At 43.8% G+C, this 19,367-nt stretch overlaps 1 protein-coding gene across 1 annotated transcript in view; it reads right to left on the bottom strand.

Annotated features, from left to right (window-relative positions):
* Window positions 1-19,367, bottom strand: part of LOC109913024 (Down syndrome cell adhesion molecule-like protein 1 homolog) — a 554,371-nt gene that overhangs the window by 148,965 nt on the left and 386,039 nt on the right. Inside the window, exon 13 of the mRNA XM_048615473.1 lies at window positions 3,228-3,427. Within this exon, the coding sequence (XP_048471430.1) occupies window positions 3,228-3,427 (200 nt within the window). The remainder of the gene's footprint in view (window positions 1-3,227; window positions 3,428-19,367) is intronic.

Genomic DNA, 19,367 nt, shown 5'->3' with positions numbered 1-19,367 from the left:
TTGAAAGCCTCGGATCAATTCTAATCAGTGCTGAGGCATTTCTCACTCGTGATTCTTGTTCAGTCTTAATCAGATCTTACAACTTTAGGAAGCTCTGTGCTGATTAGGACAGAACTTCAGCAGGATACTGTAGGTTACTGCTAAGGAGCAAATTTCTCAACAATAGCTTCTTGTTCCTTCCCACGGTGCACAGACAGCAGAGTTATAGAAGCAATGTTTCATTCTAGCCAAGGAGTTAAAACGACTCTTGGGTAAATATTCAACTGTGGTTTTGGCCACTTGATGAAAAGATTTCCATCTGTTGATGTAAACTGTGTGACTTGCCATTTGTTATCATTTTTCGGTGGGAAGGCTGCAGTGTCTTGGCCAACATTTTGACTTCCTCATGGTTTTGCTGATCATACATGTCTCTACTAACCTTTACATATTTAAAATGCCATTTTTTCAGTCACTGATAAAGATTTCCCCTTAAAATGGCTGCCACAACCATTAGACAATGGCTTTGGGGATGAAAGTTTAGGAACGTAAGACATCGGAAGTCAGTCTGTTTTAAAATATCCCATTGGTGCGGTGATGTCCCTTTAAATCAACTCTATTTTCTGCATCCTCAAAACTATGGAACCCATTCCATTCTCCAAGGGGTTTAAAACCCAATTTTGGCATTACTCCTTTTTGATTATCTTCACCTTCTAGGATAACTCATTTATAACCTCAGGGGTTTTTGCACATTGAACTTTGACCTTTTACTTAGATATCACAATATTAAATAGTTCTGATGAATGGACTCAAACAACAGAAAAATACGTAATGAATTTATCCAACAAAGGGCGCAGTTTGCAGTATTGGTGTCAAAATCATTAAGACACATGTTTTAATCATAGCAAACGTGGGTAACATTTCACACAGTATGGAACTGACAAAACTGAAACTGGCCGCTCAGCCCAACTGATGTATGCTAGTATTTATGGTGTACATAAGCTTCTCTGATCGCTCTTCACCTGGGTCTATTAGCATAACCCCACTCTCTATCTCATGTTCATTTAGCATCCTTTTAAATGCATCACAGCTATTCACTTCAATCATTCCATTTAAGTTCCACATTTTCATCATTTTGTGGGCACAGGCATTTCTCCTGATTTGCTTGTTGGACTCATTAGTGACAATAATTCATATCTGTAACATCTAGGTTTGGACTCTCCTACTATTGAAACATTTTCTCCACATCATTGTACAGCCATAGCACGGTGACTCAGTGGTTAGCACTGCTGCCTCACAGCACCAGGGACCCAAATTTGATTCCATCTTTGGGCGACTGTCTGTGTGGAGTTTGCACATTCTCCCCGTGTCTGCATGAGTTTCCTCCGGGTGCTCCAGTTTCCTCCCACAGTCCAAAGATGTGCCGGTTAGGTGGATTGGCCATGGGAAATGACGGATTACAGGGATAGGGTAGGGGGATGGGATGCTCTTAAGAGGGTCAGTGTGGACTTGATGGGCTGAATGGCCTGCTTCCACGTTGTAGGAATTCTATGATTCTATTCTATGAAATGGCCTGCTTCTGTAGTGTAGGGCTTCATGATATCAATAAATCTTTGTTTTGAAGTATTAGATGAGCAGTTTAACTATAACTGGATGCTGCTTGGGCTAGGGAACCTGACAACATTCCAGCAATATTACTGAAGGTCCCTGCTCTAGAACTAGCCATGACCCTAGCTAAGCTGTTCCAGTACAGCGACAACACTGGCACCTACCCATCAACATGCAAAAGTGTGGTCTCTGCACTAAAGAGTAGGACAATTCCAACCAGCATCAACTACTGTCCCAACAATCTACTCTTGATCATCAGCAAAGTGATGGAAGACATCATCAACACTGTTATCGAATGCACTTGAATAAGCTGCTCACTGACATTCAGTTTCGCTTATGCCAGGGGCACACAGCTCTTGAGTGCATTATAGCATTTGTCGAAATATGGACAAAAGAACTGAACTCTGAAGGTGAGATGAAAATGACTGCCCTTGACATTTGACCAAGTATGTTATTAAGGAATCCAAGTAAAATTGGTGTCAATGGGAATCAGGGGGAAATCTCTTTGCCGTTTGGAATTGTACCTGTCACAAAAGAAGATGTTTGTGGTTGTTAGAGATGAATCATCTCTGTCCCAGGACATGACAGCAAGAATACTTCGTGTGGTGCCCCAGGCCGAACCAACTTCAGCTGCTTCATTAATGAGCTGCCCTCCACCATTCAGTCAGAAGTGGAGATGTTCATTGAATAATCAGCACCACTCACAATTCCTCAAAAATTGAAGCAATCTGTGCCTTTCTTGCAGCAAGATCTAGGCCTGGAAGTAATGTTTGTAAGTAATATTTGTGTCACACAAGTGACAGGCAATGACCATCTCCTAAAAGAGTGAATCAATACATTGATGTTCAATGGCATTACTGTTGCTGATTCCCCACTATCACATCCTGAGGGTTACCATTGACCAGAAACTGAAGTGCCAGCCATTTAAATACTGTGACAACAGGAGCAAATAAAAGACTAGGGAGTCTTGACAAATAAATCCTGTCTCACCAGTGCCCACAGACAAGACATAGTAAGGAGTGTGATAGAATATTTACCACTTGGCTGGATGAGTGCAACCACACTCAAGAAGCCTGGCACCATCCAGAGCAAAGCAGCCCATTTGATTGGTACCACATCTACCATCTTCAACTTTGACTCCCTTCACCACAGATGCAGTGCGGAAGCAGGCCATTCCGCTCATAAATCCACACTGGCCCTCTTAAGAGCATCCCAACCCCTACTGTATCCCCGTAATCCTGCATTTCCCATGACCAACCCACCTGACCTGCACATCTTTGGACTGTGGCATCAGTGTGCACAATCTTCAAGGAAGTGCGGCATGAGGTTGCCAACATCAACAGCACCTTCCAACTCCACAACCTCCATCACCGAGAAGCAGCAATACATGGGAACACCACCAGCAAGTTCCCCTCCAAGTCATGCACCATCCCGACTTGTAACTATATCACTGTTTCTTCACTGTCACTGGGTCAAAATCCTGTAACTCCCATTGTAACAGCACTGTCGGTGTACCTATACACCAATTACTGCAGCAGTTCAAGAACGCAGCTCACCACCTTCTCCAGGGCACTTAGGGATGGGCAATAAATGATGCCCCAGCCAGTGAATCACACATCACATGAGCAATTAAAAATACCTACCTTCAGTGTTGAAACAACCTCTTCGCCATTGTCCTTCGTAGCCACTGAATACCGGAACATTCTGTCTGGGTCAATTACAGTGTCCTCCTTCTCCCAGCGAATAATGATTGGTCGCTCTCCACGGGCAGTGCAATTCAGTTCCTTGTTCTGGCCTTTAATAGCAATGGTGGTGTTGGGGTGGGAAGTAATCATTGCTGGGACTAGGGTAAAGAAAGACACAATCATTAAAGCCAAAGTAAGAAAGAGACCCTATTTAAGTACGTAATGGGAGTACACAAACTGACCATAACCCTATGAATGGCTAAACTAGTGTCACTATCATTAGTCAAGAGTATAACTGCACACAGTTGGATGCTAAGTTATTTCTTTTTAAACAAAATACATGTATTTATTTGTAGGATGTAGGCATTGCTGTTAATTCCAACATTTACTTTTATTCCCTAGAACCCCTTGAAACATATAACTCTATAGTGTGGAAGCAGGCCATTCAGCCATTGAGTGTACACTGACCCTCTGGGGAGCATCACACCCAGTCCCAGCCCCCTACCCTATCCCCATAGTCCTACCTTTTCCAAGACTAATCCATTTATCCTACATATCCCTGGACACTATGAGCAACTTATCCTGGCCAATCCACCTAACCTGTACATCTTTGGGCTGTGGGAGCAAAGTGGAGCACCCAGAGGAAACCCACGCAGACACAGGGAGACTATGCAAACTCCACACAGACAGTCACCCAAGACTGGAATCGAACCCACGTCACTGGCGCTAGCAGTGCTATCCACTGAGCCACCATGCTTCCCCAGGTTGGTAGCAAGCTGCCTTCTCAGATCACTCTAATTCATGTTTCCACAGCTCTGTTGAGAGGGAGTTTTGAACCAATGATAATAAAGGAACGACAGATACGTGTTCAAGTCAGGATGGTGTGTGACTTGGAGGAAACTATATCACAAGGGAAAGAGTTTCAAGTTCCAATTTTTACAACAGTGGATATCATGGGCCAGCCTTTAAAAGAACAGTAGGGAACTCAATGCCTGGATAAATCGCAGGTCCCAAACCTGTGCTGCAATTGTGTCATTTATGTAGTACCAAGCACATTCAGGAAGTGGGCATACCTGGCACAAATAGCAAAGGTAGGTGGTGCCCATGATGGGGCTTGCTGCTGCCTTACACTGGCATAAAACATCCTGACAAACATCACTGTGGAACCACCATCACCACATGGACTGGCATGGCCCAAGAAGACAGCTCACTACCACCACTTTAAGATGACATGGGGATGGGGAATAAGTGTTGGGACGGTCAGCGATGCCTTGTTAAATAGAGCGAGCTCCTCAGAGGTCAAGATAAAGGGAAGTGCCCATGCAAGGAAAGAGAGAGTTACAGCGTTCAACCTCCTGGCATCAATAGGCTCATGAGGCAGTAGCTCTCAATTGATAAAAAAAAATTCAGATGCCCTTGAAATAAACCTGACAGCGTGAGCATGCACAAGAGTTTGGGTTTGCCAATTTTCTTTTGAAAATATCGCTCTTGCCATTCTGTACTTAGCAACAAGCTCCTATAAGTGTTTAATAGGTCATTAAATCAAAGGCATGTAGGCTCCCTCTACCAGCACTTTGGAAATTGTAAACTATCCCTGAGGCATTGCAATCTGGAGACAACTTCTGAGACTGCAATTTTCAAATTGTCCCAATCCTGTTGATCTCCCACATCACTGCTGCTAAACTGAGATGTGTCCCACAAGAACAGAGGGAAATACTCAAAAACAATTGCCCCAGGCTGCTCTTTACATAGCTCAGGGGAAATATAATCAGAATTTTTCTTATTTTTCGTGGGATGTGGCAAGACTTGTTGGCCATCCTTTAACTGACCGAGAACTGAGTAGCTCTCAGGGCCATTTCAGAGGTCAGTTAAGAATCAACCACATTGCTTTGGGTCTGGAGTCACATGTAGGCCAGACTGGGTGGGGATGGAAGTTTTCCCTCCTCAGAAAGTGTCAGTGAAGTATGTGTGCTCTTACAACAATTCATGACAGTTGTCATGATCACCATTATTGGCAATAGTTTCATTTTGCAGATTTATTTATTAATTAAACCTGTGTCCGCATAGCATTATTTTGAGCCTTTCGATTATGAGCCCAGTGCCTTTATCATTATGCCAGCTTCTCCCTCTAGCAGGTGGTTACCTGTGTATTCCTTTGCCTCTTGACTTTAAGTTCATAATGCCAGAGAACAGAATAACTGTTAAATAGCCTTTTTCTCCAGTTAACCCCCTTAATAACATGTACTTGCATAACCCAACTTTTAAGCTCTTTAAAATGTATTCAATCTTAACCTGAACTAATCCAATGAACCTACCACCAGATGGAACAGAGGGTGGAAGACTAAACAAAGCTTCATGAACCAAACATCACTTGTGTTTTCAATTGCAGGAATCAAAAGTGACTCAAGCAGTCAGAAAATTTAATCGCCACACAATACTATTGAACCAAGGTGTCTCTAAATCAATCACAGTTAAACAAAATAAAACACGAATGCCACTCAGACAATGTCCAGAAACATTAATAATTCCAGGATAGGATTTTCTAAGTTTTTAACAAATCAATTAAACAGTTACTGAAACAGAAATGAACATATTGATTTAGCTCTGCACCTTCCAATATCTGCCTGCATATCAAGAAACAGCACTCCGTTAATTATCTCAATACGCAATGCAATTGGAGAGCCTTCAATGCAATTTGGTGTCTCTCCAATTGCACTCATTTCTTTCAAGATTTTACATATTATTCTAAACAGAAATGACACTGCCAGACAACCATGGGAACCAGAGGCCACTTGAGCTCCCTTAGCATTGAGCAGGACTCAAACCTGGGGATTCACCTTCTCCAAACAGACTAACTCTACTGACTTTACACTCTGCCACAATTAGCATGTTAAAAAAGCTACAGGGAAAAAAAAAATAAGAATAAACAATGAACTGAGGTTGGGGGATTCAGGAAAGATGTAATGTGGAATTACAGTTCTTGATTGCAGAACTAAGGAGCCAGAAAGTTGTAGCTGTTTGCTGTTTACAGCACATTCTAATCAGAGAGCGGAGATGGCTCCTCTGGAGCACACCTTATTTCAGGTGACCAAGTCGAATAAACTAAAGATCACTGTTAATTAGCCATATAAAGTGTAGTTTTATTTCCAAGGAGATGGTGTTCTTTTCTGTCCAGTCTACTTTAATTCAGCTTCAAATTACCGAAAACAACCTATGCATCAATACACTGTTGTTTAATCATTTCCATTTTTCAGATAAATTTAGGTAGCAAACTCTTTTATCCCAGCATGAATTAATGAAGACCTTGCTGTGTTTCCAATTTCAACTTTGTCTAACTTGATCAGACTGGTTTGACAGAGACAGAAGAATATTGCAGCTTACTAAGCAAGTTGATACATCTGGAAGGGGAATAGTCTAAAGACACAAGCAACTGGATCATAAAAGATAAGGGAGCACAAAGCACTCAAATTAGCCCAAATAGTTAATCTGAAATAAAAGCCTAACCATCAGATTAAGGAGTGAGTGGAAAGGTGGTTTATTGCCTTGTTAAGTGGTTTCCAAGAACATGATTGGGGCTGAAATGGGTTTATGGGAGAAACTCCACACAATGAAGAATCGTGAATTGGAAACCACTTTCACACAGCTTTCACTTCGAACAACAGCATCCGACATTCAGCCCACGGTACCTATGCTGGTTCTTTTATGATTATAATTCCATTCTTCCGCTCTTTCATCACAATTCTCTAATTCTTGCTACTCTTCAAGTGCTCTTTTGACGTTGCTCTTGAATCCAATTGCACCAACTATTCAGGCAGCATATTCCAGATCACAACAACTTTCCCATTAAAAAGACATTCCTCTTGCTGTCTTTTACCATTTAGTTTAAGTGTGAGAAACTTGGGTCAGGAACAATTGTGCTAAACTTAAATGAGGGTCATGACAAAAGAATTAAGGCAGAATTGACTGCAGTGGATGGGGAAAGAGATTTAAGAGAAAAGATGGTTGATGAGCAATGGGAGTCTTTCAAGGGGAGGTGATGGCACAGTACTATTATCACTAGACTGTTAATCCAGAGATCCAGGTAATGTTCTGGGGACCCTGATTTGAATCCCGCCATGGCAGATGGAATTTGAATTCAATAAAAGTCAGGAATTAGAAGTCTAATAGTGACCATGATTTCATTGTCGATTGTCAGGAAAAACCCATTTGGTTCACTAATCTCCTTTAAGGAGGGAAACTGCCATTGTTACATGTGACTCCAGACCACAGCAATATGGTTGACTCATAACTGCTCTCTGGACAATTAGGGATGGGCAATAAATGCTGCCTAGCCAGTGATGCTCTCATCCTGTGAATGAATACAAAAAAAACCCCTAACCCTACTGCAGTTCATCACTCACTAATTAACATATGCCTTAGTGGGGAAGAAGAATTCTAAGAAAGGGATAAACCAACCAAGGGAGTTATGGCTAGAATCAAGTTGAAAGAAAAAAATACACAATGCCACAAAGGCTATCGGTAAACTAAAGGGCTAGGTCAGTTTTAACAGTCAAGATGACTCCAATAGTAACAAAGAGGGAGAAAATAAACTTTGAGGGCAAACTGGCAAGTAAGATAAAATCAGATACAGCTTCTCTAAATATATCTAAAAAGAAGAGGGGCCCTTAGAGGAAGAGGCTGAGGAAATAATAATTGGCAAGTAGCAAAGGAGTTGAAAAAGGAGTTTACATTAGTCTACCTCATTGCATGTTATTAAGGCAAAGATAGGTAGATTTTTGAACAGTAAAGGAATTAAGGGTTAAGGTGAGAAGGTGGGTAAGTGGAGCTGAGTCCATGAAAAGATCGGCTATGATCTTATTGAGTGGCGGAGCAGGCTTGATGGGTCAGATGGCCTACTCCTGCTCCTATTTCTTATGTTCTATTGTTCTCTGATCAAATCCCTGAACTAGAACAATAAGGTTAAAATGGAAGTCAAAGTCTGAAGATCAGGTCCCAGAATTCCATTTGACGGGAATTTTGACGCCAGAGAAGATCAGGCTCTGACCAGTTATTGAATCAGCTGCATATGCTGATATAACTTTTGTTTAGCTAATGGAGAATTAAATTATTCATGTCCTGTTTTCATTAAATATTTTAATTAGTAATAAAATTAATAATGAGTCCATAAACTTTAATGCACACAGAATAGTTGCCGCCTTTGTTTTGTGCTTAGAGAGGCCATTCTATGTAGCTTGCTACACGAGCTACATTGATTACAGTCATAAAACTTTCCAGAGCATAGCCCCAAGTGAACCGGACTATACTCCAGTAAGTGAAAGCAGCAGATTACATTGGAAACGGGCAGTTAATCTTACTTTAGGAAAACAAATTCCGCTTTCAGGAAAGCCATTTTTCATCCTCGGACTGAGAAAGGACACTGATATATTTTGCATCCTGGGAATAGAGGATTGGCAGAAGGCGGGGGGTGGGAAAGAGTGGTGGGGAGCATACTTTGCTTGGTTACTATGGTTCACCCAGATCCTAATGCATAAACAAAGGCCCCTCTAGATTCATGCGCTATGACACTGGTAATAGTGGAGGGCGACACAGATTTAACATTCTCCATTAAGCAGAAAATAGCAAGCAACTGGCAATTTTTCTTCCAATTCTTCCAACTCCCTCTCTGAAAAATGTCACATTGGAGTATGGATCCAAATTTAGTGACAGACCCTCCATGGGCGACGATGTAAAGTGAGTGCAAATTAGCTAGAAGGGTACAAGAGGCATTGCCATGAAGCCCACTGACAGAACTGATCAACAAAGAGGTTTCAGTTCTGATGAAGTCACAGGATTGGAAACTTTAACTCTGCTCTCTCCCTGCTGCCAGACCTGCTGAGTTTCACCAGCAATTTCTAACTTTGTTAAAGAGTTTGCTAAGGTGCAGTTCCACTTTTGGTGTAGTGACTGAACAAGTGCTTCTAAAAAAGGAACTAAAGATGGTTCCAGATGCTGATACACATCCAAATCACTCAGACTTTGACAAGAAACCACCATCAGTCTTGAAGGCAGAACAGTTGTGAAGGCCGGGGGAGGTAGCAGATGACAAGAGCGACATTTAGAAATGAAACTCCAGGTCTGCAATGGCAATGACCTCTGCTGCTCAAGCTCAGCTCCCTCGGCTGATGGTAATGGTGGTAGCTCGCTCAGATCATCATTTCCCAAGATACAGGCACTTTGAGCAGCATTTAGCAAAGTAGTGCCTTTGATTTCTTCATTTCTTTATGGTGGCTCAGTGGATAGCACCGCTGTCTCACAGCATCAGAGAACCAGGCTCGATTCCACCCATGGGCAACTGTCTGCGTGGAGTTTGCACATTCTCCCCGTGTCTGCGTGGGTTTCCTCCGGGTGCTCCAGTTTCCTCCCACGGCCCAAAGATATGCAGGCTAGATGGATTGGCCATTCTAAATTGCCCGTAGTGTCCAGGGATGTGTAGATTAGGTGGGTTATAGGGGGACGGGTCTGGGTGGGATGCTCTGAGGATCAGTGTGGATTTGGTGGGCTGAAGGGCCTGTTTCCACACTGTCGGAATTCCATGATACCCAATTTGAGTAAGAGTTGCTCGTCTTAAATATGTTGCTAACTTTAGATATATTTACAGATAGAAAGATCCCACAAACAGCAACACGGTAATGAGCAGATAATCTATGTTAGTGCTGTTGACGAAGGATAAGACCAGAACACCAGTGATAACTCCTTTGCTCTTCTTCTAAATATTGCTGTGGGATATTTTGTGTCCACTGCAGAGAACAGACAGGGCCTTGTGTGAAAAGTGACATCCCAGGCAGTGCAGTGCTCCCTCATTACTGCACTGGATAGACAAGGGATGGGCACTTCTTTCCCTTCAGAAGATGGCTGGGGGCCTTCTTACTTAAAATATTATTTATAAGGCTGTGCCACCTGACACCATCGAAAGATTCTCATTGTGCGTGCACAAGGTTTTGCGCGTGCACCTTTTGGTAAAGTCTCTGCCAGGATAAATCATGACAGCAATAAAATATACACGTCAGGTGTCACGATCAGGACAGAATAATGTCAACTTATTTATAGCTGTTTGTGCACACAAAGGATCATTTCAGATTCAAAAACATGAAGGGCTGGTACAATTCATTGATGAACAGCACTCGAGATAGAAAGTGCACTCTCGTAGAGTTACGCTCAGTGTTACTGACAGTGTGACAGAATGCAGCAAAGTGCAAGAGAATTGCAGGCAAATCACTTCAGTCTCCCCTCTCCCCTCTCACTGTCTACAGTAATGAGACTAAGCTTTGTCAAACTTGCAAAAGTGAGACATCAGCCAAACTGTGGCCGCAATTCCCACTGAGTCTCCACTTTTGTCTGGACAACCAGCCTTAACTAAACATTAGCAATTTTCTGGCTTTGTTTCATTTTCGCAAAAATTCATGACCGTCTGCTCCCTTCAGCTCCAAGCAAATTCTCTCATCCTGGGCAAGAATGCAGCCTATTAGTTCTGGATCAGGGTCCTGATAGATTTTAGTCTTTTGTCCTCTTTATTTATTCATCTGCTATCAACAGATGCATTGACTGAATGCAAGGTATGCATTTTGCTGTCATGCCTGAGCATCAGACATAAGGTGGGAAGAAAGGCACTGTGTGAAAGAGTTCAATCAACAAAGCACAGGACCCTCCTGGAGCTGATATCGATCCAAAAAACAAGATGTTGTCAAAGTACAATGTAAATGGCTACAGGCTGTGAAATTACTTATAGCTTATCTGGCGTTGACTGGTCTACTCTTTGCACTGCTCTCCACTAATGTCCCCTTGCCAATGCAATCTATTCTCCTGCTTGCAAGTAAAACAGATTTGCATGAACTCTGCCTGAAAGTTCCTTACTGCTGATAGAGCAGACTATTTAGATTTGTCAACCACGGCTGTCATAATTACATCGCAAAGTGCTTGAAGAGGTTTGGCAACACGCTCTTCCAGACTGAAATTTTCAAATGCCAATTAAACAGCAATGTGTTCTCGGTATTCTTACTCCCTTCAGTGTTTTTCTGCTCTCTCCCAGAAACTTCATTTTGTGTTTTCTGATCATCTTGCCAAGATATCCTTTTAATCACTATCCACTAGACAATGAGTGGACTTTGCCTGCTTTCATTGGGACGTCCTTCCAATGTCAGGCACTCTCTGGTACTTTGATGGGTCTTTCATCTGCAGTTCTGAATAACTAATCAGTGGTGGGACATCAGAAGAAAAAGGAAGACTCAGTTCCTTATGGCTCTTTTTTATTATGTTTTTATGGCATGTTGGCTCAGCCAGCATTTATTGTCCATCCTTAATTGCCCTTGAGAAGATGGTGATGAGTTGCCTGCTTGAACCACTGCAGTCCATGTCACGTGGGCACTCTTAGGGAAGGACTCCCATTGTTTTGACCAAAAAACACTAAACGAACAGTGATATATTTCTAAGTCAGGATGGTGTGTGACTTGGAGGGTGACTAGCAGGTGGTGGTGTTCCCATTTATGTGCTGTAATTGTCCTTCTAGATGGTAGAGGACACAGGTTTGAAAGTTGCTGCATGATGCTTGTCGATTATATCCATGCTGCCACTACTTGTCAGTAAAGTAGGGAGGGGAAGTCAGTTCTTAAGGTAATGCACAGGATGCTAATCAATTAAATTGGTTGTCCTGAAAGAGGCAATGCCAGACTAAGTTGGAGACCCAGACCAACCACACGGACACCTGTTGTTTGTGGCAAGGCTTACACGACGTGACGGGCTATGAAGCAAAGTTGAACAGAATCGCGGTCAATAGCACATCCCTACCCGACGAGCTCAATGCATTCTACGCCCCCTTTGAACTGTGTCACCTGCCCCAAAAGCCTCGGATGCACCTGTTCCCTCAGTCACTGCCACAGATGTCAGATTGATCTTCTTGAGAGTGAACCCACGGATAGCGATCGGCCCAGACGGAGTCCCCGGCTGGGCATTCAGATCCTGTGCAGACCAGCTGGTGGGAGTATTCACAGACATCTTTAACCTCTCCTTGCTACGATCTGAAGTCCGCACCTGCTTCAAGAAGACCACCATCATCCTGGTACCAAAGAAAAATCATGTAGCGTACTTCAAGGACTATTGCCCGGTCACTCTGACCCCCATAATTATCAAGCACTTCAGGAGGTTAGTCATGGCTCACATCAACTCCAGCCTACCAAATTGTCTTGATCCTTTCGAATTTACCTACTGGCTCAACAGGTCCACAGCAGAAACCATCTCCCTGGCCTACATTCATCCCTGCAACATTGGATAACAAGAGTAGCTATGTCAGGCTCCTACTTACTGACTACAGTTTGGCCTTCAACAGTATAACTCCAATCAAACTCGTCTCTAAATTCCAAGAACTGGGTGTCAGCTCCTCCCTCTGTAACTAGATCTTTGACTTCCTGATCCATAGACCACAATCAGTAAAAATAGGCAACAACGCTTCCTCCAGCATAATTCTCAACACTGGTGCCCTGAAAGGCTACGTAGTCAGCTCCCTATTTTACTTCTTATACACTCACAACTGTGTAGCTATGTTCCGCCCCAATTCCATTTACAAGATGGCTGACAATACCACCATTGTAGGTTGGATCTCAAACAACAACGAGACAGAATACAGGGAAGAGATAGAGTGCTCAGTGCATTGTGTAAAGACAACAATCTCTCCATCAACTTCAGCAAAATGAAGGAGCTGGTCATTGCCTTCAGGAAGTGGAGTGGAGGGCATGCTCTGTCTGTATCAATGGTGCTGCAGTGGAGATGGTCGAAAGCGTCAGGTTCCTGAAAATGATGATCACCAACAATCTGTCCTGGACCACTCACATTGACACGATGGTGAAGAAAGCACAACAATGTCTCTACTTCCTCAGGAGGCTAAGGAAATTCATTATGTCCACAAGGACTCTTACCAATTTTTATACATGCACCGTAGAAAGCATCTTCTCTTTGGCTATAACACCATATTGTGCAGTCTGTTCTGCTACCCTGATGCACTTTGTATGGTATGACCTGCTGTATAGCATGTAAAACAACACTCTTCACTGTATCTCAGTACATGTAACAATAAATTAATCAATCAATCATTACTGACCTCTCAGCCAAGGAAGTTAATGGGGAAGAGGGGTGTGAGTGCCAATGGTAGGGATTAACAGCATCATTTGCCCAACATGGGTTACTGCATTTATCATGTACAGATGATGTAAATGGCTGGATTGTATCGGTAAAGGGTAATTTACAGACCCTTTAAACTAACCTCCTGAGGCAGCAACGAAAGAATGGAAATGTTAAGTAGTTCAACTATTTTCAGTCGTTGGTTTAATCAGGGTTATGACTGAAGCCAGAAACTGGATGGATTGTCACATTAGAATGGTGCCCTTCCCTGAAACAGTGCCTCAGACTTCATTGATAGTAGGATCTAGGCCCGAAACATCAGCCTTCCTGCTCCTCTGATGCTGCTTGGCCCGCTGTGCTCATCCAGCTCTACACCTTGTTACCTCAGACTTCATTGTAGGCTTTTACCCATTTAAAAGCAACTGCTTAACATATTGCTTAACATATAACTTAACATACCGCATCCAAAAACCAGCTCAGCTTGTCCCCGCCTCCCTAACCTGTCCTTCCTCCCACCTCTCCCCTCCTCCCACTTCAAGCCCCACCCCCATCTCCTACCTACCAGCCTCATCCCACCCCCTTGACCTGTCCGTCCTCCCTGGACTGACCTATCTCCTCCCTACCTCTCCACCTACACTCACCTTTACTGGCTCCATCCCCACCTCTTTGACCTGTCTGTCTCCTCTCTACCTATCTTCTCCTCTAACCATCTTCTATCCACCTCCCCCCTCTCCCTATTTATTTCAGAACCCCCTTCCCCTCCCCCATTTCTGAAGAAGGGTCTAGGCCCGAAACGTCAGCCTTCCTGCTCCTCTGATGCTGCTTGACCTGCTGTGTTCATCCAGCTCTACACCTTGTTATTTCTGCTTAACATACTAATTCTTCAGAACATTTTGCTTTTCTAAAAATTTTTGGGGTTGAGGCAGTTTGAAAAATTGAATATCAAATTCCCATTTCAGAGACTTTCAGGAAGGTGATCCGATCAATGAGCCCTGGAGTGAGAGGAGAGGCAGCTCTGATGAAATAAAGTAAGGGTCTTTCCACACTCCTAATAGCTCCCATTAAAACAAGCTAAAACCCACATTCCACCCAACACCACTTCAATTTCAGGGCAGGTAATGGAAAAGGCTGCTCACAACTGCATGCTAAATGAAAACTCCATTTTAGCTGTATCTGCTGAAAAGCCACACACAATTCATAGTCAAAGCAGTCAAGGACTGCTTCGAAGAAGGCATTAGGTGACACAGAAGAAGAAAGTTCAATCCCATCATTAAACCTGCTCCTTTAGTCCACCGTGTAGAATAGGTTATGGACTCTACCCAACCATTTAATCCCTGAAGAATTATCCCCATGTTTGTGGAATTTTAAGTACAAATTGCATTCAGTGTGAATCAAGTCTTATAAACATTGCATTGGAAGGAGCCCCTGCAAACAAAACCTTCAAATATAAAGGCAAAATAGTGCTCGATACTGGAAATCTGAAACCAACACAGAGAATGCTGGAGAAACTCAGCAGGTCTGGCAGCAACTGTGGAGAGAGAAACAGAGCTCTGTTTTGGCTCTGGCATGACTCTTCTTCAGAACAGTTCTGACAAATTCTGCAGTGGGACCTGGGTGTCCCTGTGTACCAGCCGCTGAAGGTAAGCATGCAGGTGCAGCAGGTGGTAAAGAAGGTAAATGGTATGTTGGCCTTCATTGCGAGAGGTTTCGAGTACAGGAGCAGGGATGTGTTATTGCAGTTGTACAGGGCCTTGGTGAGACCACACCTGGAATATTGTATGCAGTTTTGGTTCTTTTCCTCCTTTTCTGAGGAAGGATGCTCTTGCTCGTGAGAGAGTGCAGCAAAGGTTTACCAGGCTGATTCCAGGGATGGCGGGACTGATGTATGAGGGAAGATTGACTAGGTTAAGATTGTTTTCACTGGAGTTCAGACAAATGAGGGGGGATCTCAAAGAGTCTTATAAAATTCTAACAGGATTGGACAGGGTAGATGCAGGGAGGATGTTCCTGATGGTGGGTGTGTCCAGAACCAGGGGTCACAGTATGAGGATTCGGGGTAGATGATTTAGGACGGAGATGAGGAGACATTTCTTCACCCAAGGAGTGGTGAGCCTGTGGAATTCAGTACCACAGGAAGTAGTTGATGCCAAAACATTGAATGTATTCAAGAGGTGACTAGATATAGCACTTGGGGCGAATGGAATCAGAGGTTACGGGGAGAAAGCAGGATTAAGCTATTGAGTTGGATGATCAGCCATGATCGTGATGAATGGTGGGGCAGGCTCGAAGGGCGGAATGGCCTCCTCCTGCTTCTATCTTCTATGTTTCTATGACAAAGAGTTACACTCGACCCAAAATGTTAATTCTGCTTCTCTCTCCATGGATGTCACTAGATCTGCTGAGTTTCTCCAGCATTCGGTGTTTTTGTTTCAAACTATGAAGTGTGTTGGTTTGCAAGATTTTGAGGATGGTTCGACAATTAATTTTTCAGGCATTTGGAAATGAGGTGGTGGTGTATTGGTAATGTCACCAGATAAGTAATTGAGAAGCCCAATCTCATGTTCTGGGGACGTGGACTCAAATCCCTACATAGCTGATAGTGAAATTTAAATTTAACACAATTTGGAATGAAAAGTTAGTCTAGTGCTGACCATGCAGCCACTACTGGTTGTAATAATCACCCAAGTGGTTCAATAATGGTTTTCTGGAAAGAAAATCTGTTGTCCTTAGCTGGTTTGGCTCACACATGCTTCCAGACCCATAGCAATGTGGTTGACTCTTGACAGCCTTCTGAAATGGCCCTAGGGAACCATTCAGTTCCATGGTGCCTAGAGATGAGCAACAAATGCTGTCCTCGCCAGAAACACCTACATCCCATACCAGAGTGAAAAGAAGATATGTTTTGAATGAGAAATAATATTTACAAAGGAATTGACTTCTAACACAATCTAACCAGGAACTAAGATAACAAGGTGTAGAGCTGGATGAACACAGCAGGCCAAGCAGCATGAGAGGAGCAGGAAGGCTGATGTCTCGGGCCTAGACCCTTCTTCAGAAATGGGGGAGGTGAAGGGGGTTCTGAAATAAATAGGGAGAGAGGGGGAGGCGGATAGAAGAAGACCCCACCTCTTCCTCCGTTACATTGATGACTGTATCGGCGCCGCCTCGCGCTCCCACGAGGAGCTCAAACAGTTCATCCACTTCACCAACGCCTTCCACCCCAACCTTAAGTTCACCTGGACCATCTCTAATACCTCTCTCTCCTTCCTGGACCTCTCTGTTTCCATCTCTGATAACCACCTAGAAACCGATATCCATTTCAAGCCCACTGACTCCCACAGCTACCTAGAATACACCTCCTCCCACCCACCTTCCTGCAAAAATGCCATCCCCTATTCCAAACTCCTTCGCCTCCGCCGCATCTGCTCCCAGGATGAGGCATTCCACTCCCGTACATCTCAGATGTCCTCGTTTTTCAAGGACCGCAACTTCCCCCGCAACTTCGAGAACGCCCTCGACCGTGTCTACCGCATTTCCCACAACTCATCCCTCACACCCCCTCCCCGCAATAACAACAAAAACAGAATCCCCCTCGTCCTCACGTACCACCCCACCAACCTCCGGGTCCAACGCATCATCCTCTGACACTTCTGCCATCTGCAATCCGACCCCACCACCAGGCATTTTTCCCTCCCCACCCTTATCTGCTTTCCGGAGGGACCACTCTCTCTGTGACTCCCTTGTCCGCTCCATACTCCCCTCCAGCCCCTCCACACCCGGCACTTTTCCCTGCAACCGCAGGAAGTGCTACACCTGCCCCTACACCTCCCCCCTCACCCCCATCCCAGGCCCAAAGAAGACTTTCCACATCAAGCAGATGTTCACCTGCACATCTGCTAATGTGGTATACTGCATCCGCTGTTCCCGTTGTGGCCTCCTCTACATCGGGGAAACCAAGCGGAGGCTTGGGGACCACTTTGCAGAACACCTACGCTCGGTTCGCACTAAGCAACTGCACCTCCCAGTTAAGAACCATTTCAACTCCCCCTCCCATTCCTCAGACGACATGTCCATCCTGGGCCTCCTGCAGTGCCACAATGATGCCACCCGAAGGTTGTAGGAACAGCAACTCATATTCCACTTGGGAACCCTGCAGCCCTATGGTGTCAATGTGGATTTCACAAGCTTCAAAATCTCCCCTCCCCCTACCACATCCCAAAACCAGCCCAGCTCGTCCCCGCCTCTCTAATCTGTCCTTCCTCCCACCTATCCCCTTCTCCCACCTCAAGCCCCACCCCCATCTCCTACCTACTAACCTCATCCCGCCCCCTTGACCTGTCTGTCCTCCCTGGACTGACCTATCTCCTCCCTACCTCCCCACCTACACTCACCTTTACTGGCTCCATCCCCGCCTCTTTGACCTGTCTGTTTCCTCTCCACCTATCTTCTCCTCTATCCATCTTCTATCCACCTCCCCCTCTCTCCCTATTTATTTCAGAACCCCCTTCCCCTCTCCCATTTCTGAAGAAGGGTCTCGGCCCGAAACGTCAGCCTTCCTGCTTCTCTGATGCTGCTTGGCCTGCTGTGTTCATCCATTTCTACACCTTGTTATCTCAGATTCTCAAGCATCTGCAGTTCTCTCTAACCAGGAACTAGTTTTGCTTAGAGTCATAGGGTTATGGAGACGTACAGCACGTAAACAGACCCTTTGATCCAACTCGTCCATGCCGACCAGATATCCCATTTGCCAGCATTTGGCCTATATCCCTCTGAGCCCTTCCTATTCATGTACCTATCCAGATGCCTTTTTAATGCTGTAATTGTACCAGCCTGCACCACTTCCTCTGGCAGCTCATTCCATACACGCACCATCCTCTGCGTGAAAAAGTTGCCCCTTCGGTCCCTTTTAAATCTTTCCCCTCTCACCTTAAACCTATGCCGTCTAGTTTTGGACTCCCCTACCCTGGGGAAAAGACCTTGGCTATTCACCCTATCCATGCCCCTCATAATTTTATAAACTTTTATAAGGTCACCCCTCAGCCTCCGATTCTCAAGAGAAAATACCCCCATCCTATTCAGTCTCTCCCTGTAGCTCAAACCCTCCAAACTCAGCAACATCCTTAGAAATCTTTTCTGAACCCTTTCAAGTTTCACAACATCTTCCCTATAGCAGGGAGTTTTCTTTTATGAAAGGAATTTCTGGAAATTTCAAAAGCAATTATTTCTAAATTATGGAATGACATTGATTGAAAATGCTAGCTTTCTGTGACAAACCTGGTTCAGCCATTTTATATTACCAGTTAAAATATAATAAGAAATGGTTTTAAAGCAAGAATTTTCCAAATAAAAACAGCTTTTAAAAAAGTCTAATTACATAGTCTATGGCAGATTGTGCAGTCAGCAATTTGGAAATCAGTTTGAGTGAAAACTTGAGGAAACAAACACTTTTCCCATCAAACTCATTTTTTTAGCCATTTAATTAATTGGTTCCAAAGTGTAAACTCTATTCCTCCCATTAAACCCAACCCCCCGAAAACAGAGTGTCTGAAGAAATAATTGCTGCTGTCTAATATAAACTTTGTTCTTCACAAACTATATCTGTCATTCTCTGCTGTATTGACAGAAGCCCAAAGTTAATTAAGACAAATTATACGGCCCAATACCAGCACAGATGTCATCAAAACCAATGCACTATTCCATCATTTGATGAAATACCTATTCCTGTGATCGCCAATTGAATTGCATTAATTTCTTTATGAAATTTATTAACCCAGTATGAAGTAGAAACTGTATCTAGTGGCAGGATGTTTGGTAAGCAGGGAACACAGATTTAACATAAAACAAACACGAAAGAACTGTGGATGCTGTAAATCAGAAACAAAAACCAAAATTGCTGGAAAAGCTCAGCAGGTCTGGCAGCATCTGTGGAGAGAAACTAGAGTTAACATTTCA

Source organism: Rhincodon typus, chromosome 32, assembly GCF_021869965.1.
Source record: "Rhincodon typus isolate 14 chromosome 32, sRhiTyp1.1, whole genome shotgun sequence".
Classification (NCBI taxonomy): domain Eukaryota; kingdom Metazoa; phylum Chordata; class Chondrichthyes; order Orectolobiformes; family Rhincodontidae; genus Rhincodon; species Rhincodon typus.
Note: the sequence above shows the minus strand (reverse complement) of the source record. Positions and strands in the feature narration are given on the sequence as shown.